Source organism: Macaca thibetana, chromosome 4, assembly GCF_024542745.1.
Source record: "Macaca thibetana thibetana isolate TM-01 chromosome 4, ASM2454274v1, whole genome shotgun sequence".
Classification (NCBI taxonomy): Eukaryota; Metazoa; Chordata; class Mammalia; order Primates; family Cercopithecidae; genus Macaca; species Macaca thibetana.
The window spans coordinates 106,700,840-106,720,463 of record NC_065581.1 but is presented as its reverse complement, the minus strand read 5'-3'; the positions used below and the strand labels follow the sequence as shown (position 1 = coordinate 106,720,463).

Below are 19,624 nucleotides of genomic sequence, written 5' to 3'. Positions count from 1 at the left end.
CGTCTGTACTAAAAATACAAAAATTAGCCAGGCGTGGTGGTGCACACCTGTAATCCAAGCTACTCAGGAGGTTGAGGCAGGAGAATTGCTTGAATCTGGGAGATGGAGGTTACAGTGAGCCAAGATCGAGCCACTGCAATCCAACCTGGGCGATAGAGCTGGCTGGAGTTCTGTCTTAAAAGACAGAGACTCCATCTTTAAAAAAAAAAAAAAAAGTAATCTTACTACTTTTGAAATTAAAAAGTAATCTTATTCATCAAAAAATTAGGAAATACTGGCCAGGCACAGTGGCTTAAGGCTGTAATTCCAGCAATTTGGGAGGTCGACGTGGAAGGATAGCTTGAGGCCAGGACTTGGAGATCAGCCTGGGCAACATAGCAAGACCTCTGTCTCTACAAAAAGTAACCAAATTAGCCACGTGTGGTGGTGCACACCTGAAGTCCCATCAACTCAGGAGGCGGAAGTGGGAGAATCACTTGAGCCTAGGAGTTTGAGGCTGCAGTGAGCTATGATCATGCCACTACATTCTAGCCTCAGGGACAGAGTGAGACCCTGTCTCTAAAAATAAATTATTTGGAAATACTATAGGAATAAAAAAACTCTTTTAGATAATAATATAATAAAATATAATACTCTCCCCTGTACCCACATATAACACAAGAAGTAAAATATTATACATTCAATTTAAACTCCTTATTCTTTTTTTCTTCTTTCTTCCTTTCTTCCCTTGCAGATATAAAAAATATCCTGAATTTTGTGTTCAGCATCCCTTTTGATTTTTTCTGAATTTTAGAATACATGTATTTAACTATAAACAATATATCCTGTTGTAATTCATATAAAAGACATCATAATATATGTAAACGTCAGCAAATTTCTCTTTCCCATTCAACATCATTTTTTTTCTGAAATCTGTTTATTCTTACAGTTCTAGTTATTTCATTTCACTCTCATATAATATTCTATTTTACGAATAGTCCACAATTTCTTTATCTAGTCTCTTACTAATGGACATATAGGTTGTTTTTAATTTTAATTTTGTTTTTACTATTAGAAACAGTGCTTTAATGAAAGCTCTTGGACATGTCTTCTTCTGCACAGTACTAATTGCCTAGATGGAGGAACTGGATGAGAGTTCTGTTGTTTCACCTCCTTATCAGCATTTGGTGTTGTTTCCGCTGTGGTTTCTTCATTATCATTGCTTACTACTGAAAGTTGTGCAGAACAAGAAGAGTCTTAGTCAGTTCAGGCTGCTGTAACAAAACACCAAATACTGGGTGGCTTAACTAGCTGACATTTATTTCTTATAGTTCTGGAGGCTAGAAGTCCAAGATCAAGGTGATTATGATAAATATGCATATTTTTAGTGGTTATTTTAGTGGCTATTTCCAGAACAGTCACTTAAAAATAAGGCAAAGAAGTATAGCTAAAAAGCCAGTAGAGAAATTAAAATGGAATGTGATAAAAATTTTTGATTAAAAGAAGGCAGGAAAGGAGTTACAAAGAATCAAAATATAAGATCAGTTATATAGTTATACAGTCTGATCTTATATTTTAATTCTTTATAGCTCTTGGTATTTTATTTAACAGAGGACAAATAAAATGGTAGGCCTAAATCTAATCATATCAATAATTACATCAAATGTAAAGGTACTAAGCATGCTCATTAAAAACAGATTGTCAGACTAGATTTATTAAAAATCAAGACCTAACTACATGCTGTTTAAAAGGTTACTCTGTGTAAAGTATCAGAGGGAATGAAATCAAATAATGGAAAAAGATATACTATGTAAACAGTACATATAAGAAATCTGAGATGGCTACCTTAATACCAGATAAAAGAGACTTCAACACAAGGAAGAGAAACAAGTTTTAGCAAAAGTAAAACTTACTAAACATAGAGCCAGGCAGTGGCTCTATGACTGTAATCCCAGCACTTGGGAGGCTAAGACAGGCGGATCGCTTGAGCCCAGGCATTTGAGACCAGCTTGGGTAACATAAAGACCTTATGTCTACCAAAAAAAAAAAAAAAAAAAATTAGCCAAGCATGGTGGTGCGTGCCTGTTGTCCCAGCTACTCTGAAGATGGAGGCAGGAGGATCTCTTGAGCCCAGGGATTCAAGACTGCAGTGAACTGTGATCATGTCACTGCACTTCAGTCCGGGTAATAGAGTGAGACCCTGTCTCAAAAATAAATAAATAAACAAACAAACTAAACTAAATAATAAACAAAAGGATTAATATCTTACAGATTCTCTGATCACAAAATAATTAAGTCAGAAATGAATAGCTATATGTAGAAATTAAACAACTTACTCTTTTTTTCATAAAGCTATATTTATTCCATTTAAATGACAACCTTTATTCTTAGATTATATTATTCCTAATTTTAGGGGCTAAAATATGTTTTCTTTTACATAATGATGCTGAAAGCAGATGGTTATTTGTTTTGTTTGTTTTTGTTTTATGTCCTTAACTGGCAAAATTAAAAGCCAGAAACTGAGGCCCCAATTTTTTTTAATGCAAATCTACTGATGCTTAAAACTCAGAACTTAGGAACCACAAATTTGGCAAAAGCCAATCTTCTTGTGGCATATTTCACAGTATTGAATTCTTTCTTGGTGAGTTCCCTATATAAGTTATGAAGCAGGATAAAAGTCAGTCTTATATTAAGTCAGTGTAAATATGGCCTTAATTTCAATCACCAAAGAAATGTACTTTTGTTGTATACCATGGTTACAGCATGTTTTATTAAAACTAATTATATTAGTATCTACCTATAGAGTATCAATTTAAAAGTTATAATGCTATTTCTATGATGTCATTACTTTTATAGGACTAGTCTGTGTCACATGTGTGAGCAATATTGGTTCAATGCAGAAACAAAGAAGGCTGGGTGTCCAAGCAGGCCACTTTTCTGGGTTAGGGTTTCAGTGGTATCATAGATGGCTGCCAGTCTCAATATACACTTTGACCCATTTATCTTTATAAATCATACCATATAGCTTTGATATTTACATACATTTAAACTGAGAAGAAATATGCATCACAAAAAAGCACAGTTTAGTGAATTTCATGTGTCAGAAATAACTCCATATTTCACAATTAGTTTTATGTCATTAAGCTACCCTTGATAAAGAATGATTCCATATAAATGTACAAACTGGAACATAATTTTATAAAACCTTAAAGATACCTTTGTAAATTGCAGTGTGTCTGCTTATAAACAAATCAAATCAATTAATCTCCATTTCTTCAAAGTGTCAAAAACAAAAGAGTAGCTGGACATAACTTTTAATAATCAGTTTCAGAGAAAATACAGGAATAATGATCAATGGCATTTTGGAGCAGATAAAAACTGCTGAGTTTTATGTCTGGGTCTTTCATTCTGTGATTTGCTATAATAGTATTCCTTCCTATTAGCTATTCTTGACAATATTAGTTCTATATTCATTTGAAATGAGCGTTTATATTAAACTTCAAAATTACCTCTGGTAGTATTCAGAATATATGTCAGAAACACCTAAAAGCAACTTCTGTTTTCCTCTTAATTAAGATAACATTTAGTCATGTTAATAACTATTTGAAATGACTTCAGATTTTCAAGATCAGTAAGGTGCCTTGCAGTAAGCTTGCATAGGCTGGAGCATCTGGCCAAGTTATAATGTAGTTATCAATGCTTAGTTCTTCTTGGTTTTCTTCAGATAGCGAGCCCATGTAGACTTGTTCGTAGCCATGGTTATTTTAAAATAAATCCAAGAAGGCAGGATTGAGATTATCAAGCCCATAAGAGCATGAATCAGGTATCCATTGGTTTGGGATTGCAGGCCTACTGTTTTAATTGCAGATTCAAAATATCTCCGAAGAAGGTTTATTCAAAGTTGGCTTTCAGATTTTAGCCAGTTTTGTAGCTACAAAGTATGGCAGGACACTCTGTACAAAGATGCCCTTGCTTCTACAGTCCCCATGGAGGAACTGAGAGAAGAAATCAACACAAGTCTTGGTTGCAGAACAGATGGTCAACAGTGGGATGGGGAACATGCCTCTGCCAGCTGAGAGGTTCAGAATCGCCCCTTTAGATCTTTCCATCATGCCGGGGTACCAATCGTGTCATCTTACAAACAGAAAGAATATTAATATGTATCATTTTCTTGATCATATTGTCCAAGTCAGGAATGTCCGAAAAGTATTTGGGATACTCATATGACATTCCCACATTGTTCACTAAGACACCAATTTCAAGACCAGCCAAGCCTGTTTTAATTTTATCATAAATATCTTCTGATGCAAAGTCAACAGCAATGGTTCTTGTCTCCACTTTGAATTTTTCTTTGATTTCCCTGGAAACCTGGTCAAGTTTATCCTGTAATCTGCTGATAAGGACAACCACACTTTGCTAACTCCACACTTTGCTAACTCTTCTGCATACGATTTTCCAATTCCATCAGTACTACCTGTGACAACTGTCCATTATCCGAGCCCTGGGCCGACCTCCACCTTGTTCCCCACTCCCCAGACCCAGAGGGCCTTGAAGAGCGAGTAGCAGATGTGCAGGGCTAGGTAGGCCACAATGCCCGTGCCAACACAGTACAGGAAGCTGGCGGCGGGGAGAGCGCTCTCCATGGCTTTCCACTAGGACTCACTAACTTCGTGAATCTAAACAACTAGTTCTTCTAAATAAACCATGGATAAAAGCAAACATCACCAGAAGAAATCTAAGAAGAAAATTAGAAAATACTTTAAACTCTGATAATAAAGATACAACATATGAAAATGTGTGGGATGCAGGTAAGGTGGTCCTTAGAGGAAAATTTATAGTTTTAAATACTTGTATTAGAAAAGAAAAAAAAAGTTTAAAATTAATCTAAGTTTTTATCTTAAGAATCTAGAATAAGATGAGCAAATTAAACCCAAAGAAAATAGACGGGAAGTATTTATAAGATAAAAGCGGGTATAGGCCGGGCGCGGTGGTTCACGCCTGTAATCCCAGCACTTTGGGAGGCTGAGGCAGGTGGATCAAGAAGTCAGGAGATCGAGACCATCCTGGCTAACACGGTGAAGCCCCGTCTCTGCTAAAAATACAAAAAATCAGCCGGGCATGGTGGGGGGCGCCTGTAGTCCCAGCTACTCGGGATGCTGAGACAGGAGAATGGCGTGAACCGGGGAGGCGGAGCTTGCAGTGAACCAAGATCCCCCCCTGCACTCCAGCCTGGGCGATGAGCAAGACTCCATCTCAAAAAAATAAATAAATAAATAAAAGATAAAAGCGGGTATAAATAAAATAGAAAACAAACAACAGCTTACACTAACAAAGCAAAAAGTTGTTTTTCTGAAAAAAATTAATGAAATGGATAAACCCCAGCAAGAGTGATTGAGAAAAATTGATCATTCAGACATTAAGTAGATAATAACAGACTATGAACAATTTAAACTAAATAGAAAAATTCCTTGAAAAACATAGCTTACCAAAACAGACCCAAGATGAAAGAGAAAATAAGAATAACTCTGTATCTTTTAAATAAATTGAATTTTCTATCATCAACCTCTTCTCAAACAGAATTCCAGAAGCAAATGAATTGACTGGTGAATGTTACCAACCACTTAAGAAAGAAATATCAATTTTACAAAAACCATTTCAAAAACGTAGATGAGGGAACAATTTCCATCCCATGTCATGAGGCAGAAGAATCCTGAAGACAATACCTGACAAAGACATGACAATAAAAAGAAAAAAGAAAAGAAAAAAGATATCATTAACCAGTTACCTTCATGAACGTAAATGTAATTATTTTTCATACACTGTTAGCAATCCAAATCCAGCAATATATGAAAAGGACAATATATGTTGATCAAGTGAGGATTTTCTCAGAAATGTAAATGTTTATTTATTTATTTTTTTGAGAGGGTCTCTCTCTGTCACCAGGCTGGAGTGCAGTGGCATGATCTCTGCTCACTGCAACCTCCGCCTCCTGGGTTCAAGCAATTCTCCTGTCTTAGCCTCCTGAGTAGCTGGGATTACAGGCACGCACCACCACGTTTGGCTAATTTTTGTATTTTTAGTTGAGACGGGGTTTTGCCATGTTGGCCATGTTGGTTTTGCTGGTCTCAAACATCTGACTTCAAGTGATCCACCAGCCTCGACCTCCTGAAGTGCTGGGATTACAGGTGTGAGCCACCACGTCTGGCCCTAAAGGTTTTTTTTAAGCATCCAATTATTAAGCAATGTAATCTATCATATTAGTAAAATAAAGGAGAAAAGTATGTCAATAAGTGCAGGAAGAACTTATGACAAAATTCAACACCCCAACATATAAAAACTCTCAGCAAACCAGAAATAGAAGAAAATTTTCTCAACCTGATAAAGGGCATCTAGAGAGATCTGAAAGGTAACATTATAGTTAATGATAAAATATCTGATGTTTTCGCCCTAAGACTGGGAATATGCAAGGATGTCGTCATAAATTTGTTTAATATAGTTGCTGCCTTGGCATCCATTTTTAGGCCCAACTTAATTTACAGCCAAGTCATAGCCCATCACCTTTGCCCTAGTTAAAACTTCCCCGCCATGCCTGGTTGTTTTTGCTATAGCCCACTTGCTTTCCATCCCCCTAACTCAAAACCCCATACACCCCACAGCCGCTACCATTGTAAAACCGAATCATCAATTCCAGAGTCATGTAAGCAAGTTCTCCAATCGGTATTTTCCTTAAACTATCCAGTCCACACACCTAGGAGATAGTGCTCACGGACCTCAATGAAGACATAGTCTCAGAAGTCCCTCCCGATCCCCGACCCGCCCACCGGGTGAACTCCTCGAAGCCTCCAGACTCCCCATCGGCCTCCTGCAGGCACCCTTAACCTCTCTAGGACCTGTGAGTAATTCGTTTCTTTGGTTTCATGCATTTTGGTTTTATTTCCTCATCATATCTCACCTGACTGATACACAGGAACCTAACTTTTCCCTCAGTTAGAGGTCTCCTAGAGAGGGATTATCTTGCCCTACGGGCACTCTTGAGTCGGGACTTGGCTGTAGAGGTGGGGCTCAGACACCAAACCAGACTGAGGACTAGCTAAAAGCAGGAGACAGCCAGGTGCGTTGTATCATGCCTGTAATCCCAGCACTTTGGGAGGCTGAGGCAGGTGGATCACCTGAGGTCAGAAGTTCGAGACCAGTCTGGCCAACATGGCAAAACCCTGTCTCTAATAAAAGTACAAAAATTAGCTGGGCATGGTGGCGGGCGCCTGTAATCCCAGCTACTCCGGAGGCTGAGGCAGGAGAATTGCTTAAACCTGGGAGGCGGAGGTTGCAGTGAGCCAAGATTGTGCCACTGCACTCCAGCCTGGGGTGATAGAGCGAGACTCTATCTCATGAATAAATAAATACATAAAACAGGGAGCAAAATTAGCTTTCAATCAGACATGCCTGCCAGTGTGCCATGTCACTTTACCATGGCACAGATGTCATGGCAACATCTGGGTGTTACCACCCCTTTTTATGGCAATGACGTAATGAACCAAAAGTTGCTGCTCCTTCCCTAGAAATATCTGCATAGACCACCCGTTAATCTGCATGTAATTAAAAGTGGGTATAAATATGATTGCAGACCTGCCCAGAGCTGTTGCTCTCTGCCTTTGGGGCGGCACTGTAGGAGCCATTGCAGAGCTGCAACACTGCTGCTTCAATAAAGCTGTTTCCTTCTACCTCTGGCCGGTCCTTGAATTCTTTCCCGGGCAAAGGCAAGAACCCAGCCGGCCATGCTCCACTTTGGAGCTTGCCTGCCCTGCATCACTCTCGAGAGACTTCAAGATGAAATTAGAAAGAAACCATAACAATAGAAACCGCAACAGATGTCTACGATTTTACTTTTTTCATTGTTCAACATAAAAAAAAGGAAGAACTAGAAAATAAGTATTTAATGCTATTTGCTGGTCTGCTTTTTTTGTGGTGGCATGGACTACTGCAATTCTGAAACCTTTTTGTGTTCTAGGCTTGAAGATATGAGTAAATGTATTGAGGATCATGGGAGGAAGAAGCTACAGATGTGAAAATTGGGAAGCATGGAATATAGATGCAGTTTTAAGTTGGAATTACAGGTTATCAGCTTGAACACACAGTGTTTTAACATTGAAGAAAGTAAACGTCTACACATATGTGTGTCTATGTTTTTTTAAAGATAGAAACAGAGATGAACAAACACATACGTATTTTCCACTAAAAGAAACTTAGGGCCCCTTGGAGAAATGACAGATTACAGGGCTGGAAAGACAAAGTACGTGGTGAGGCTGGAATATGTGACTGAATCAGATAGAAGAGAGGCAACCATTCAATGAATGTCAAATTCAATAGAGGCGGCCGGGTGCGGTGGCTCACACCTGTAATCCCAGCACTTTGGGAGGCCGAGGTGGGTGGATCACCTGAGGTCAGGAGTTTGAGACCAATCTGGCCACCATGGTAAAGCCCTGTCTCTACTAAAAATACAAAAATTAGCCAGTCATGGTGGTAGGTGCCTGTAATCCCAGCTACTCAAGAGGCTGAGGCACAAGACTCACTTGAACCTGGGAGGTAGAGGTTGCAGTGAGCTGAGATCTCCTCACTGCACTCCAGCCTGGGTGACAGAGTGAGACTCCATCTCAAAAAAAAAAAGAAAAAAAAAATAAGATAGGGGTTAGCTTAAAGGGCTCATTCTAGCCAACTCTAGAATAATTTGAATATCAAAATAACTATCAATAAGAATATATTATAACCCATTGAATAAAATAAGTATCTGGAAGGCCACGCTGATATAAATACACCAGTTTGTATTGCATGGATGGTACATAAATGGGGAGAAGGGAAAGTGCTTCCTTACCGTAAAATGCCAAGAAAGAGAGAAGGAGAGAAGAAAAGAGGGAGGGAGAGGGAGAGGGGGGAAGGGGGAAACGAAGGGAAGGAAGAAGGAAGAAAGGGAAAAAATTAGAAATTATAGGGTGAAAGTTTGATAAAGAATAAGATATTTACACAATTTCTGTCTTTGTAAATATTATTATTATTCTGAGATGGTGTCTTGCTCTGTCACCCAGGCTGGAGTGCAGTGGTGTGATCACAGCTCACTGCAACCTCTGCCTGCTGGGCTCAAGCATCCTCCCCACTAAGCCTCCCGAGTAGCGGGGACTACAGGCACGCGCCACCATGCCTGGCTAATTTTTCTATTTTTTTGTAGATACAAGATTTTGCCTTGTTGCCCAGGCTGGTCTCAAACTCCTGAGCTCAAGTGACCCGCCCACGTCGGCCTCCTAAAATGCTAGGATTACAGGCATGAGCCACTGCACCCAGTCACTGTCTTTGTAATTGTTAATTACAATGGAAAAATGGAACTTTATATTGGAAAAACCTGGTGGAGCCACCTTACCCTAATGATCAAAATGAACATCATTAATATTGGGACAACCAGCATCGTGTGCCTTTTGATATGGTACTGAGAAAGACACAGCATTACTGCATTGGTCCTCCTATCAAAAATGTATAACCTGATTTCTGTCCCCAAGGCATCCAAATGAGCTAAATAAAAAGGTGGAGAAAAATCCTAGCTTATTAGGAAAAAAAGTGTATCTGTGTCATCCCAGAAAAGATGTAAGATAAAGTATAAGTTACTATGTTATTTATGTTTTGAAATAATTTTAAACCCAGAAATGAGTCTGTATTAGAATAAATTAAAATGTCTCTTAAGGTGAAATATTACAGGAACAACAGAAAGTTATAAAAATGAGAAGTTTTAGAAAATGTATTTGCACTCTTCATCTTATTGAATTATCTATAATCAGGAATTATCTTAATATTTTTACACACAAATTGAAATAATCTTCAGATTTTCTTAATGTAAAGTTATCCAGATGTTTGTAGGAGAACAAAGACACACACATTTTTTTCCCCTGAATGTAGCAATCAGGCTATTGACCTCCTAAAGAAATCCTTGTGAGTAAGTAGACACCTCCATAAACATCTCAATTACTTTTAGGAAGAAAACAGTATTAAATAGTGAAAATTGCTAAGTCAGAAAAAGGAAAATCATAATCCATTTAATACCTGCATATGAATTGACTATTTACAAGGCACTTTCATATATATATATATATATATTTTTAATCTCACAAACAACCTTTGAGGTAGGTGGTTTCAGTTATTCATTCCAATGAGGTTTTTATTCCACAGAAATGCCAACAAGGATGCCAAGATGAAAGAATCACTTGAGGCCAGGAGTTTGAGAACAGCCTGGTCAACATAGTGAGACCCCTATCTCTACAAAAAATAATAATAGTAATTAGCTGGATGTGGTGGCGTGCACCTGTAGTCCCAGCTACTCGGGAGGCTGAGGTTGGAGATTGCTCAAGCCCCGGAGTTTGAGGTTACAGTGAGTTATGATAATGCCACTGCACTCCAGCATGAGCAACAGAGTGAGACCATATCTCTTAAATACACACACACACACACACACACACACACACACACACACACACAAGATGCCCAGAAAAGTTTGTGCTTGGATCTGGTTTCCATGTATTTGGAAAATAAATAAACGTGAAACAAATTGGTTTTTTGACTAGCTTTAGTTTAGAAATTGCAATAGACATTTCTCAAAATCCATTTTTTACAGAGAAGACTAGAAAATTTTGAAATCCAATTTGGATTCTTTCTGATTAAGCAACATTGTTAGCAGAGAGAAGGATTTCTTTGTTTTACTCATGTCCTTTGAAGAGTAAATAACTGCTGAGTGCCCAGATGTAAGTGTTAGGAAAATCAGTGCTGGGCTCTGGCCTTTGGAGCTAGACCTGCAGAACTCAGAGGCTCACCCTACAGTGTTTTCCCTGCTGGGCTTGATCTAGGATAGTAAAATTGTTTCTCATTGCTCAAGGAAGCTTCTCCTTCTGCCATCATGTTTACTGTTCTGTGGCACATTTTATAATTAATAAACAAAATTGTTTTGGTGACATTGTATCTCTTCATAATTTCTGCTTCTTTAAAATGGAGTGCATCCTATTTTGCTTCTCAATTAAAAAATGTCTGTATTTTGGGTCAATTTCGGCCTGGGCTGGAGGCACACTCTCTAGACTTCAGCAGCACCAGCAGCTGGAAACAGCACGGGCATGATTCTTCAAAAGTGCTCTCATCATTGTGTGAGGAGCTGAGGCCCAGAAGAGCTGGTCAGGCTGGAGCAGGTATCTTGTAGTTTTAGCAATGCAGCCCCAAGGTAGTGTCGTGGCCTCAGGGAGGCCACCACGGCCTGTGTTGGACAGCCAAAACCTAGTGTATGCCTTCTCCTGAATTTAATTGTGAAGAAACATCAGACAAACCCAATCGAGAGACATTCTACAAAATAAAGGCTTCCACTCTTCCAAAATGTCAAGATCAAGAAGCTCAAAGAAAGCAGGTAGGACTGTCCCATGTGAAAGGAGATATAAAAGGTTTAACAACTAAGTGTGATGGACTGGATCCTGAATTGGGAAAAATTAACCATATACGACATTATTAATAGACAATTGAAGAAACTGTAATATGGGCTGCGTGTATGTGTGTGTATAGGTTTGCCTGTAATTATATATGAGCCTGGAGAAGGCTATACAACATGTTATTAACATTGGTTACCTGGGGGAAGGGTGGGGATGGGAAATTAAGAGAAAAATACTACAACTTTGTTTTTTAAAAAGCACACAGGATGAAAGTAGCAAGTATGATATGATTCCATTTTTGTTACATGATATAGATATATGTGTAAGTGTGTATGTATGCATAAAATGAATTATACACAGATGGTCAATAAATCATTAACGATTGTTATTCCAAGGTGATGGAAATTTGAACTTTTACATTCTTCATATTTTTGTCTAGTATAATTTTTTTCAATGCACAGGTATTATTTTTATAAACGTACTAAAAAGTAATATTTTTGTGTTAAAAAGGCAAGAAAAAGTCACTCAGGGAACAACTATAAGAAAATTTTGAGACCGGGCGCAGTGGCTCACGCCTATAATCCCAGCACTTTGGGAGGCTGAGGCAGGTGGATCACAAGGTCAGGAGGTCGAGACCATCCTGGCTAACACGGTGAAACCCCGTCTCTACTAAAAAAAAAAAAAAAAAAAAAAAAAAATTAGCCGGGCATGGTGGCGGGCACCTGTAGTCCCAGCTACTTGGAACGCTGAGGCAGGAGAATGGTGTGAACCTGGGAGGCAGAGCTTGCAGTGAGCCAAGATTGTGCCACTGCACTCCAGCCTGGGCAACCCCATCTCAAAAAAAAAAAAAAAAAAGAAAAAGAAAAAGAAAAAAAAAAAGAAAGTTTTGAGGCGAGGCACAGTGGCTTATGCCTATAATCCCAGCACTTTGGGAGGCCAAGGAGGGCGGATCACCTGAGGTTGGGAGTTCAAGACCAGCGTGACTAACACGGAGAAATCCCCTCTCTACTAAAAATATAAAATTAGCCGGGCATGGTGGCATGCGCCTGTAATCCCAGCCATTGCACTCTAGCCTGGTCAACAAGAGCAAAACTCTGTCTCAAAAAGAAATAGTCTTGAATTAAAGCTTTTCTGCTTTAAACTAATATTTTCTTATAGTGCTGAGTTTATTATTATATTTTAAGCACCTTACATGTTTCAACACAAGATGTTTCCAGGTGTGCTGAGCACATGCTCAAGTGTGAGCTGACTGTCTGGGTTGGAAGAAATTGTGTCTGATTTTCTGAAGAATCTTGTTTGGTATAGAAGCTTCAGTAGTCACTTCCAGCCATCCTAGAACTCTCTGATGACATCCCTTCTGGAGATTTTGGAGTTCTCCTAGGACTGTGACCTTTTGACCTGTATGTACCTTGACTAAGTGAACTTCACACTTATTTTTGGCCCTGAAAGGTATACAAATCATGTCCTGTCCTGGAATCTGAATGTCTTCCCTTTTCACAGTGGATAAGGCTATACTTCCTCTTGGCTTCTTGAAGGTATGCTGAGAACTAGTGAGATGGGTTTGTGGAATGCTTTGAGCTGCTGAGATGTAAAGAACAACGCTCTAGCTTTGTGAATAACATAACCCCTATTGTCAGTGAATCCACTGACTCAGATGAGGACAGGGAGAGACCCACTAGAATCAAAGATACTAACAGACTGGGGAGGGCCAGCTTGTTGCTGTAAGTGCTAATGGCAGTGACAACTGAGGAGGGTGATGAAAATGTAAAGAAAGTAGAGTAATGCTCCCAGAAGGAGGTCTCGACTAATAACAGATGGGGAATTGGTGAATAAACTTCAGCTTTTTTACCCCTCAGTTGGGATAACTCTGGCAGGGTGCACACCTCGGACCTCCCAGAGTCCCCTAGAGCAGGGATTCCCAAGCCCCAGAGCCATGGACCAGAACCGGTCCACCGCCTGTTACGAACTTGGCTGCGCAGCAGGAGGTGAGCAGCGGACAAGTGAGCAAAGTTTCATCTGTATTCACAGCCCTCCCCTTCACTCACATTACTGCCTGAGCTCCATCTCTTGTCAGATCAGCATTAGATTCTCATAGGAGTGTGAACCCTATTGTGAACTGAGCATGTGAGGGACTTAGGTTGCACACTCGTTATGAGAATCTAATGCCTGATGATCTGTCACCGCCTCCTATCACTCCTACATGGGGCCGTCTAATTGCAGGAAACAGCTCAGGGCTCCCACTGATTCTACCTTATGGTGAGTTGTATAATTATTTCTTTATATATTATAATGTAATAATAATAATAGAAATAAAGTTCACAATCAATGTAATGCACTTGACTCATCCCAAAACCATGCCCCCATCCCCTCACCCTCTGGTTTGTGGAAAAATTGTCTTCCAGAAAACTGGTCCTTGGTGCCAAAAAAGTTGGGGACCGCTGCCCTAAAGGGTCTGAGTTTCAGTGGTCCACCGTGGTAGCTTGCTCGATAGCACATGCTTTACTGGTTTCTCACTTCCTCACTCTTCTGCTGTGTTTTCTGCAATCCCCTCCCAAATAAACTAATTGTGCTTGGATCCTTGTCAGTTCTACTCCAGCTAGAAACATCATGTACTTTCCCAATAATTTACTTTTCTATACCCATCCCCATTTCCCTGACAGACTAACCCTTTTATATTCTTCCTGTCCAAACTGTCAAGGTCAGAGTTGCACTTTGCTACAGCCTGGGCCTGAGATTTCTCTTTGCTCTGAAATCAAGATGATTTTCTCTATTCCACTCAGTTGTTGGTTCATCAGACCACGTGCTCTTTCCATCAAGTGGGGGATATAGGAAAGCTTGAGTCAGCCATTCATACCTGGCCTAAAATCTTGACTCCATTACTTACTTACTGCAAAACCCTGGGCAAATCACCTAACTTCTCTGATCTTCAGTTTCCTCCTCTGTGAAATAAAGATAATAATCCTGCCTCATCAGGTTGTCCTCTGGATTTAATGAGCTAAATGTATAAAGAACCAGGAGATTGACTAATACAAAAATACTCCGGAGAAAAGATCATTATTTTTATAATATGGTTTTCTTGTCTCGCTGAATTTCTCATGTGAATTTCTCATCTTGTTTCCCAACCTTGACTGTAGTTTCTCTGCCACATTTACCTTCTTTATCACACTGCCCTGCACATGACAGGCACTAAACATTCATTATCAATTTTCTAAAGCGTTAAAGTGCTAAAGAAAAACTTCAGCTGAATTCAATTTAAAATAGTTTAATTGAGCAAAGAATGATTCATGAATTGGGCAGCCTCCTGAACCAGGGTAGCTTCAGAGACTCCAGTGCAGCTGCGTGGTGGAAGAGAATTTATGGACAGAAAAAAGAAAGTGACGTACAGAAAGCGGAAATGAGATAAGGAAACAGCCAGATGGTTGCAGCTCGGCGTTTGTCTTATTTGAACATGGTTTGAACAGTTGGCCACATTTGAGTGGCCATAACCCAGTAATTGACACCCGAGTAGATCACACTCTGTTTACACTTCCATTTAGGCTACAGTTCACAGTGTACACAGAAACCTTTAGCCCAAACTTAAAATATGTAAAGAGACAGCATTAGGTTAAACTCGATTTAGCAAAAGTCGATCATGCACTCTTTCCATTCAATTCAAGACTCATTTTCGGATTATTTCTTATTGGCGAGGCATGCTCAAGGAATTTTTAGCAGGTCTTTTGACTTTTCAGTGTCCTTGTATGCCAAATAAATGTTTTGATCTCTAATTCTAGATACGCTGACATCCCTCTAGCATTAAAGTTTGGAATCTATACATTCTTGGAGGGCAAAAACGGTGATTCTTCAGACCCCTCAACACTTACACTGATGGTGGCCACAGAGCGAGGCATACAGAATTGATGCTGGTGCATACAGAATCAATTCCAGATGCTTCCTGGGTCCTGTTCCTTTTTCCCTCTCTCCCTGGCCCTCGCTCCACTCCAGCTAGACTGGTTTTTCTTTGTACCTCTAGAATTTTCCAGGTTGTTCTGCCTTGAGGACTTGGTACTTGCTGCTTCTCATCATTCAATTCTCTGCCCAACCCCAGTCTCTCCATCCCATAACCCTGCTTTGTTTTTTTGTTCTTGTAATTACTCTCTGAAATTGTTTTATTAGTCATTTATTTGTTTATTCTCTCCACCTCTCCCCCAGTCCCCAAATATAAGCTTCTATCTCGGATCTTTTTATGTTGCTGCTGCTAAAACTGTACTTAGCACAATCTAGGCCCTGAAATAGATAACTGTAAAATAAATGAATAAACTCTACCATACTTATACAGTAGGTTTTACGGTCGTCTCTCAGTATCCTCAGGAGATTGGTTCCAGAATCACCTGTGTATACCTGAATCTGCACATACTTAGGCCCCTAAACAGGCTCCACAGAACCTGCATATAGGAAGAGTTGGCCTTTGCCCTCTGAATACTCGCATTTCCCATCCCAAGAATACTGTATTTTCCATCTGCATTTGGTTGAAAAAAATCCGTGTCTAAGGACACCCACGCTGTTCAAACCCATATTGTTCAAGGTCAACTGTAGTTGGTGAGGTGAATTCTGCAGCTATCACACACCGGGTTCTAGTGAATGGGCTTAGGTGAGAGTAACCCATATAAGTGAATTAACTGCAGAGGTCTTAGTACACATGGAGTGGGAAGAAATAGGTAATCCCCAGGAAGACAACTACAGACGATTGTATCAGCTTATTTAGAAATCATATCAGCAATATCTTATTTGCTGTGGAAAATTTAGGTAACATTTTAAAATTAATTCATTTCTTTTTATTATGGAAAATGTCAAACATAACCACAAGTAGATGTGGTAGGTAAGAATAGCATAATGGACCCTCTTGTACACTGTGGTGGATGCACTCCAGGGTGCCCCCCTCACCTTAGTGTTCATGCCCTGTGTACTCCTCTCCCTTTGAGTGTGTGCAAAACATGCTTTCTGGCCAACAGAATGTTCACATTTGAAGTTGCCCCCGTGGGATTGCTTTTATATAAAATTCTGTCTTGCTTAAGACTCACTCTGGGGACTCTTCTTGCGGACCTGATGAAATAAGTGACTGTGCTCGGAAAGCCCAAGTGACAATGAAGTCCAGGTAACCTCTAGGAATTACAGGTTCCCTCTTGGAGCTGAGGACAGTCTCCAGTTTCCAGCCAGCAAGAAGCCAGGGCCCTCAGTCCTACTGCTGCAAGGAAAGGAATTCTGCCTGTGCCTGGAGTCAGAGTGGAAGCCAGTTCTTCTCCAGCGAATGTGAACGCAGCCTGGCCAGCCCCTGGATGGCAGGTGTGAGACCCTAACTGGAGGACTGAGTGTACCTGGACACCTGATCCACAAAACCTGTGAGAAAAATCTGTCTTAAGGCCACTAAGTTTGTGGCAATTTGCAGCAATAAATAAGTATACTTCACCCGAGGTCAACTATTTTCAACAGTTTCCAATTGTTTCATTTACACCTCCATGTCTGGGGCTGGGTGGGTGGGAGGAGGGGAGTGGATGGGCTGGTGTGTTTTAAAGCACATTTCAGTCTTTATATTATTTCACTGGCAGATACTTTAATACCTATTTGTAACAGACAAGGAAGAACTTTTTAAAAGCATAACCATAATGCCTGAAAAATTCGGTTTCATTGAGAATAAGAGTGGGAGTCTTTTTTAATGCCATCAAATCAATGGATCTATTATATTAATTGGACACCCACAGAAAAGGTGCTTGCAATAAACAGAATAAGAATAATACCCCGTTGATCTCATTAGCTAAAGGACAGGAAGGCATATGAGAGCTTTCACTTGAAAAGTCTGAAGCTTTCCAGTTGGTTTTTAAAAAATATTCCAGCCACAAAGCACTTAATTGTCCCTGTAATATGCTTGTCTCTCATACAATATCTAAAATAATTAAAACCCAATTATTCATCGTGTGCTTAAGATCCATTCTCCTTAGACTCTAACCGGCTTTGGAATGGACCCCTGTAAATTTCATTTTTATTCAAAACTCCTTGTAATTTCATGTCATACTCTAATTGCTATTTCCATCACTTTTTCCTTACTACAGGAAGCTCCTCCCAACTGGCCCTCTTGGAGAAGCCAATCTCATCCCCCTTCGACACTGCTCACTGAGGCACGCTTTGTAAGGGACATACTCAGGGTTCTGAGTTCGATGCCATCTCTACTACTTGGGAGCTCTGTGATGTTTGGCCAGTAGTTAAGCTTTCCCTAAGCTGGATACAATAATGCCTCGCCGGGTTCCGGTAAAGATTAGACAAAGAACATGTGTAACGTGCAAACTGCCCAGTACAGAGAAGGCACCGTTCCCCACAACCCCCTTTGTTGGTTCCCATCTCCCACCACCCAGCCCCAGAACGCCTGGCACCACGCCTCTCTTGCCCTTGTCGCAGGGGATGCAGGGACTCGTAGTTTCCAAGGCCTCGCGTCATGCTTTTCCTCGGCGCCGGCCGGCGGGCGCAAGAACTACACATCCCAGTGGGCTGTGAAAGGAAAGTGGGGCTCGGAAAATCGAGCGTCCCCGCCCGGCTGCCTTCGTTTTCCGCGGCCCCGGGCTATGCCCACCTCTGCGGGGGCTCGGACCCGCAGCAAAGCCCGGGAGGGCGTGAGCGAGCAGGCGTTCCAGGCTTCGGCAGTCCCAGGGCCGCGCCCGCAGCTCCTCCTGGGCCGTCGGGTGGGAAGGAGGGAGGCGCGGGCGGGAGAGGAGAAGCACGCGATCCCTCCGCTGCCGAGGGGGCTCCACGGGGGAATGGAGGGAGAAATAAAGCGAGCAGATGTGAACGTCCGTGGGAAGTGGAGACCGAAAAGGCTGGGCGGCAGCAACCCAGAACCTGGCCTCCAAGGGGCTTCTACTCCGGGAGGGAGGCCGGGACCGGAGGGGACCCTGACCGCTTCGTCTGCCATTCTCGGCCCGGAAGCCGGCCGAGCCGGGCCTCGAGACCCTCACCCGCAGCCGGGTCCCGGAGTCAGGCCGGCCTCGGGCCGCCTCTCCCCATCCTGGCACCCGGCACCCCACCCCATTCCTCGGGCATCAGCAGAGTCCCCCGGCGACGCGATCACGCGCCCAGCTGGGGAGGAGGAAGAAGGGGGGCGCAGGCCGGGGAGGGTCACCCCCGCGCCGCGGCTCCTCAGCTCCCGGGGAGTCGCCAGGACTGGCTTGCCGGTGGCCGTGGGAATGAGCGTGTCCCGAGGCGGCAGCTGCTGCGGGGGATAAACCCGGGAGAAGCCGCGAGACTGACTGAAGTCGGCCAGGAGCACACAGCGCGGCGGGGCCGGGCGTCCAACCCCATCCCTACTCGGGAGATGGCACGGGGAACCCCCCGCGCCTTCCACAGCCCAGGGCGCCCGCCCGAGGGGACTGGGGCTGGAATCACGCTGCGCCGGTGCCCTGGCTTCGCGGGCGAGGAGGAGGAGGAGCAGGAGGAGGAGCCGCGGGTGAGGCGCGGGGCCACCGCCCACCCGGCCCGGAGGAGGCGGACCCACTCGGAGCGCCGCGCGCGCGCCGGGGCTGAGCCTTGCAAACAAGTGTCTGTGCGGTGTCCCCGCGGCCCTCCTCGCGCCGGGGCCGCTTCCTCCGGGTAGGAGGGAGCAAGGGAGCCCTCGCCGCGCGGCCCGCGAGCCGCCGCCGCCCTCGACCCGGGCATCCCCGCGCGGGGGCCGCGGACTCGACTAGGCTGCCAGGCGCAGCGACACCGGGTCGCGGTGCGAGAGGCTCCTGACAGAAAAACGTGCGTGGTTGTCCCCACCCCTGGGAGGGGTTGCCGGTGTCGCGCGCGGCCGCCCAGTCGCCAGCGCTCTCTCCTGGGAGGATCCGCCGCCGGAGGAAGGAGTGGACCCAACCTGGCCGCGGCGCAGAAGTGGCTCCCAAGGAAGCCGGCGCCGGGGCCGCCGCCTCGTGTCCCCTCGGGGCGCAGTGCTCGGGGGTCGGCGGGCCGGAGCCGAGGCGCAGCCGGGGAGCCGGGGGCTGCGGGGCCGAGCGGGCAGCCGCGCGAGGGGGCGGGCGCTCGGCGACCCGGGGGCCGGCTGGGCTGAGCCCCGCGCCCCAGGACGCGGGCTGAAAGCGACGGAGGAGCGCTGCCGCGGGCTGCGGACCAGCGCCGTCCCCCCACGGAGCGGGGCTTCTGCTATGACAGTTGGGCTCCCCGGAGGGTTAACCTGGGTGTCCTCG

At 43.0% G+C, this 19,624-nt stretch overlaps 1 protein-coding gene and 1 pseudogene across 1 annotated transcript; both read right to left on the bottom strand.

Annotated features, from left to right (window-relative positions):
* Window positions 1-3,614: 3,614 nt before the first annotated feature.
* On the bottom strand, window positions 3,615-4,622 carry LOC126952309 (very-long-chain 3-oxoacyl-CoA reductase-like; annotated as a pseudogene).
* A 12,052-nt stretch (window positions 4,623-16,674) lies between these two features.
* On the bottom strand, window positions 16,675-18,746 carry LOC126953431 (uncharacterized). Its single transcript, XM_050788863.1, is given in 6 exon segments — window positions 16,675-18,013; window positions 18,016-18,301; window positions 18,303-18,358; window positions 18,361-18,479; window positions 18,521-18,657; window positions 18,717-18,746. Coding segments are annotated over 6 exon segments (1,047 nt in total). The 3' UTR covers window positions 16,675-17,594.
* Window positions 18,747-19,624: the final 878 nt, after the last annotated feature.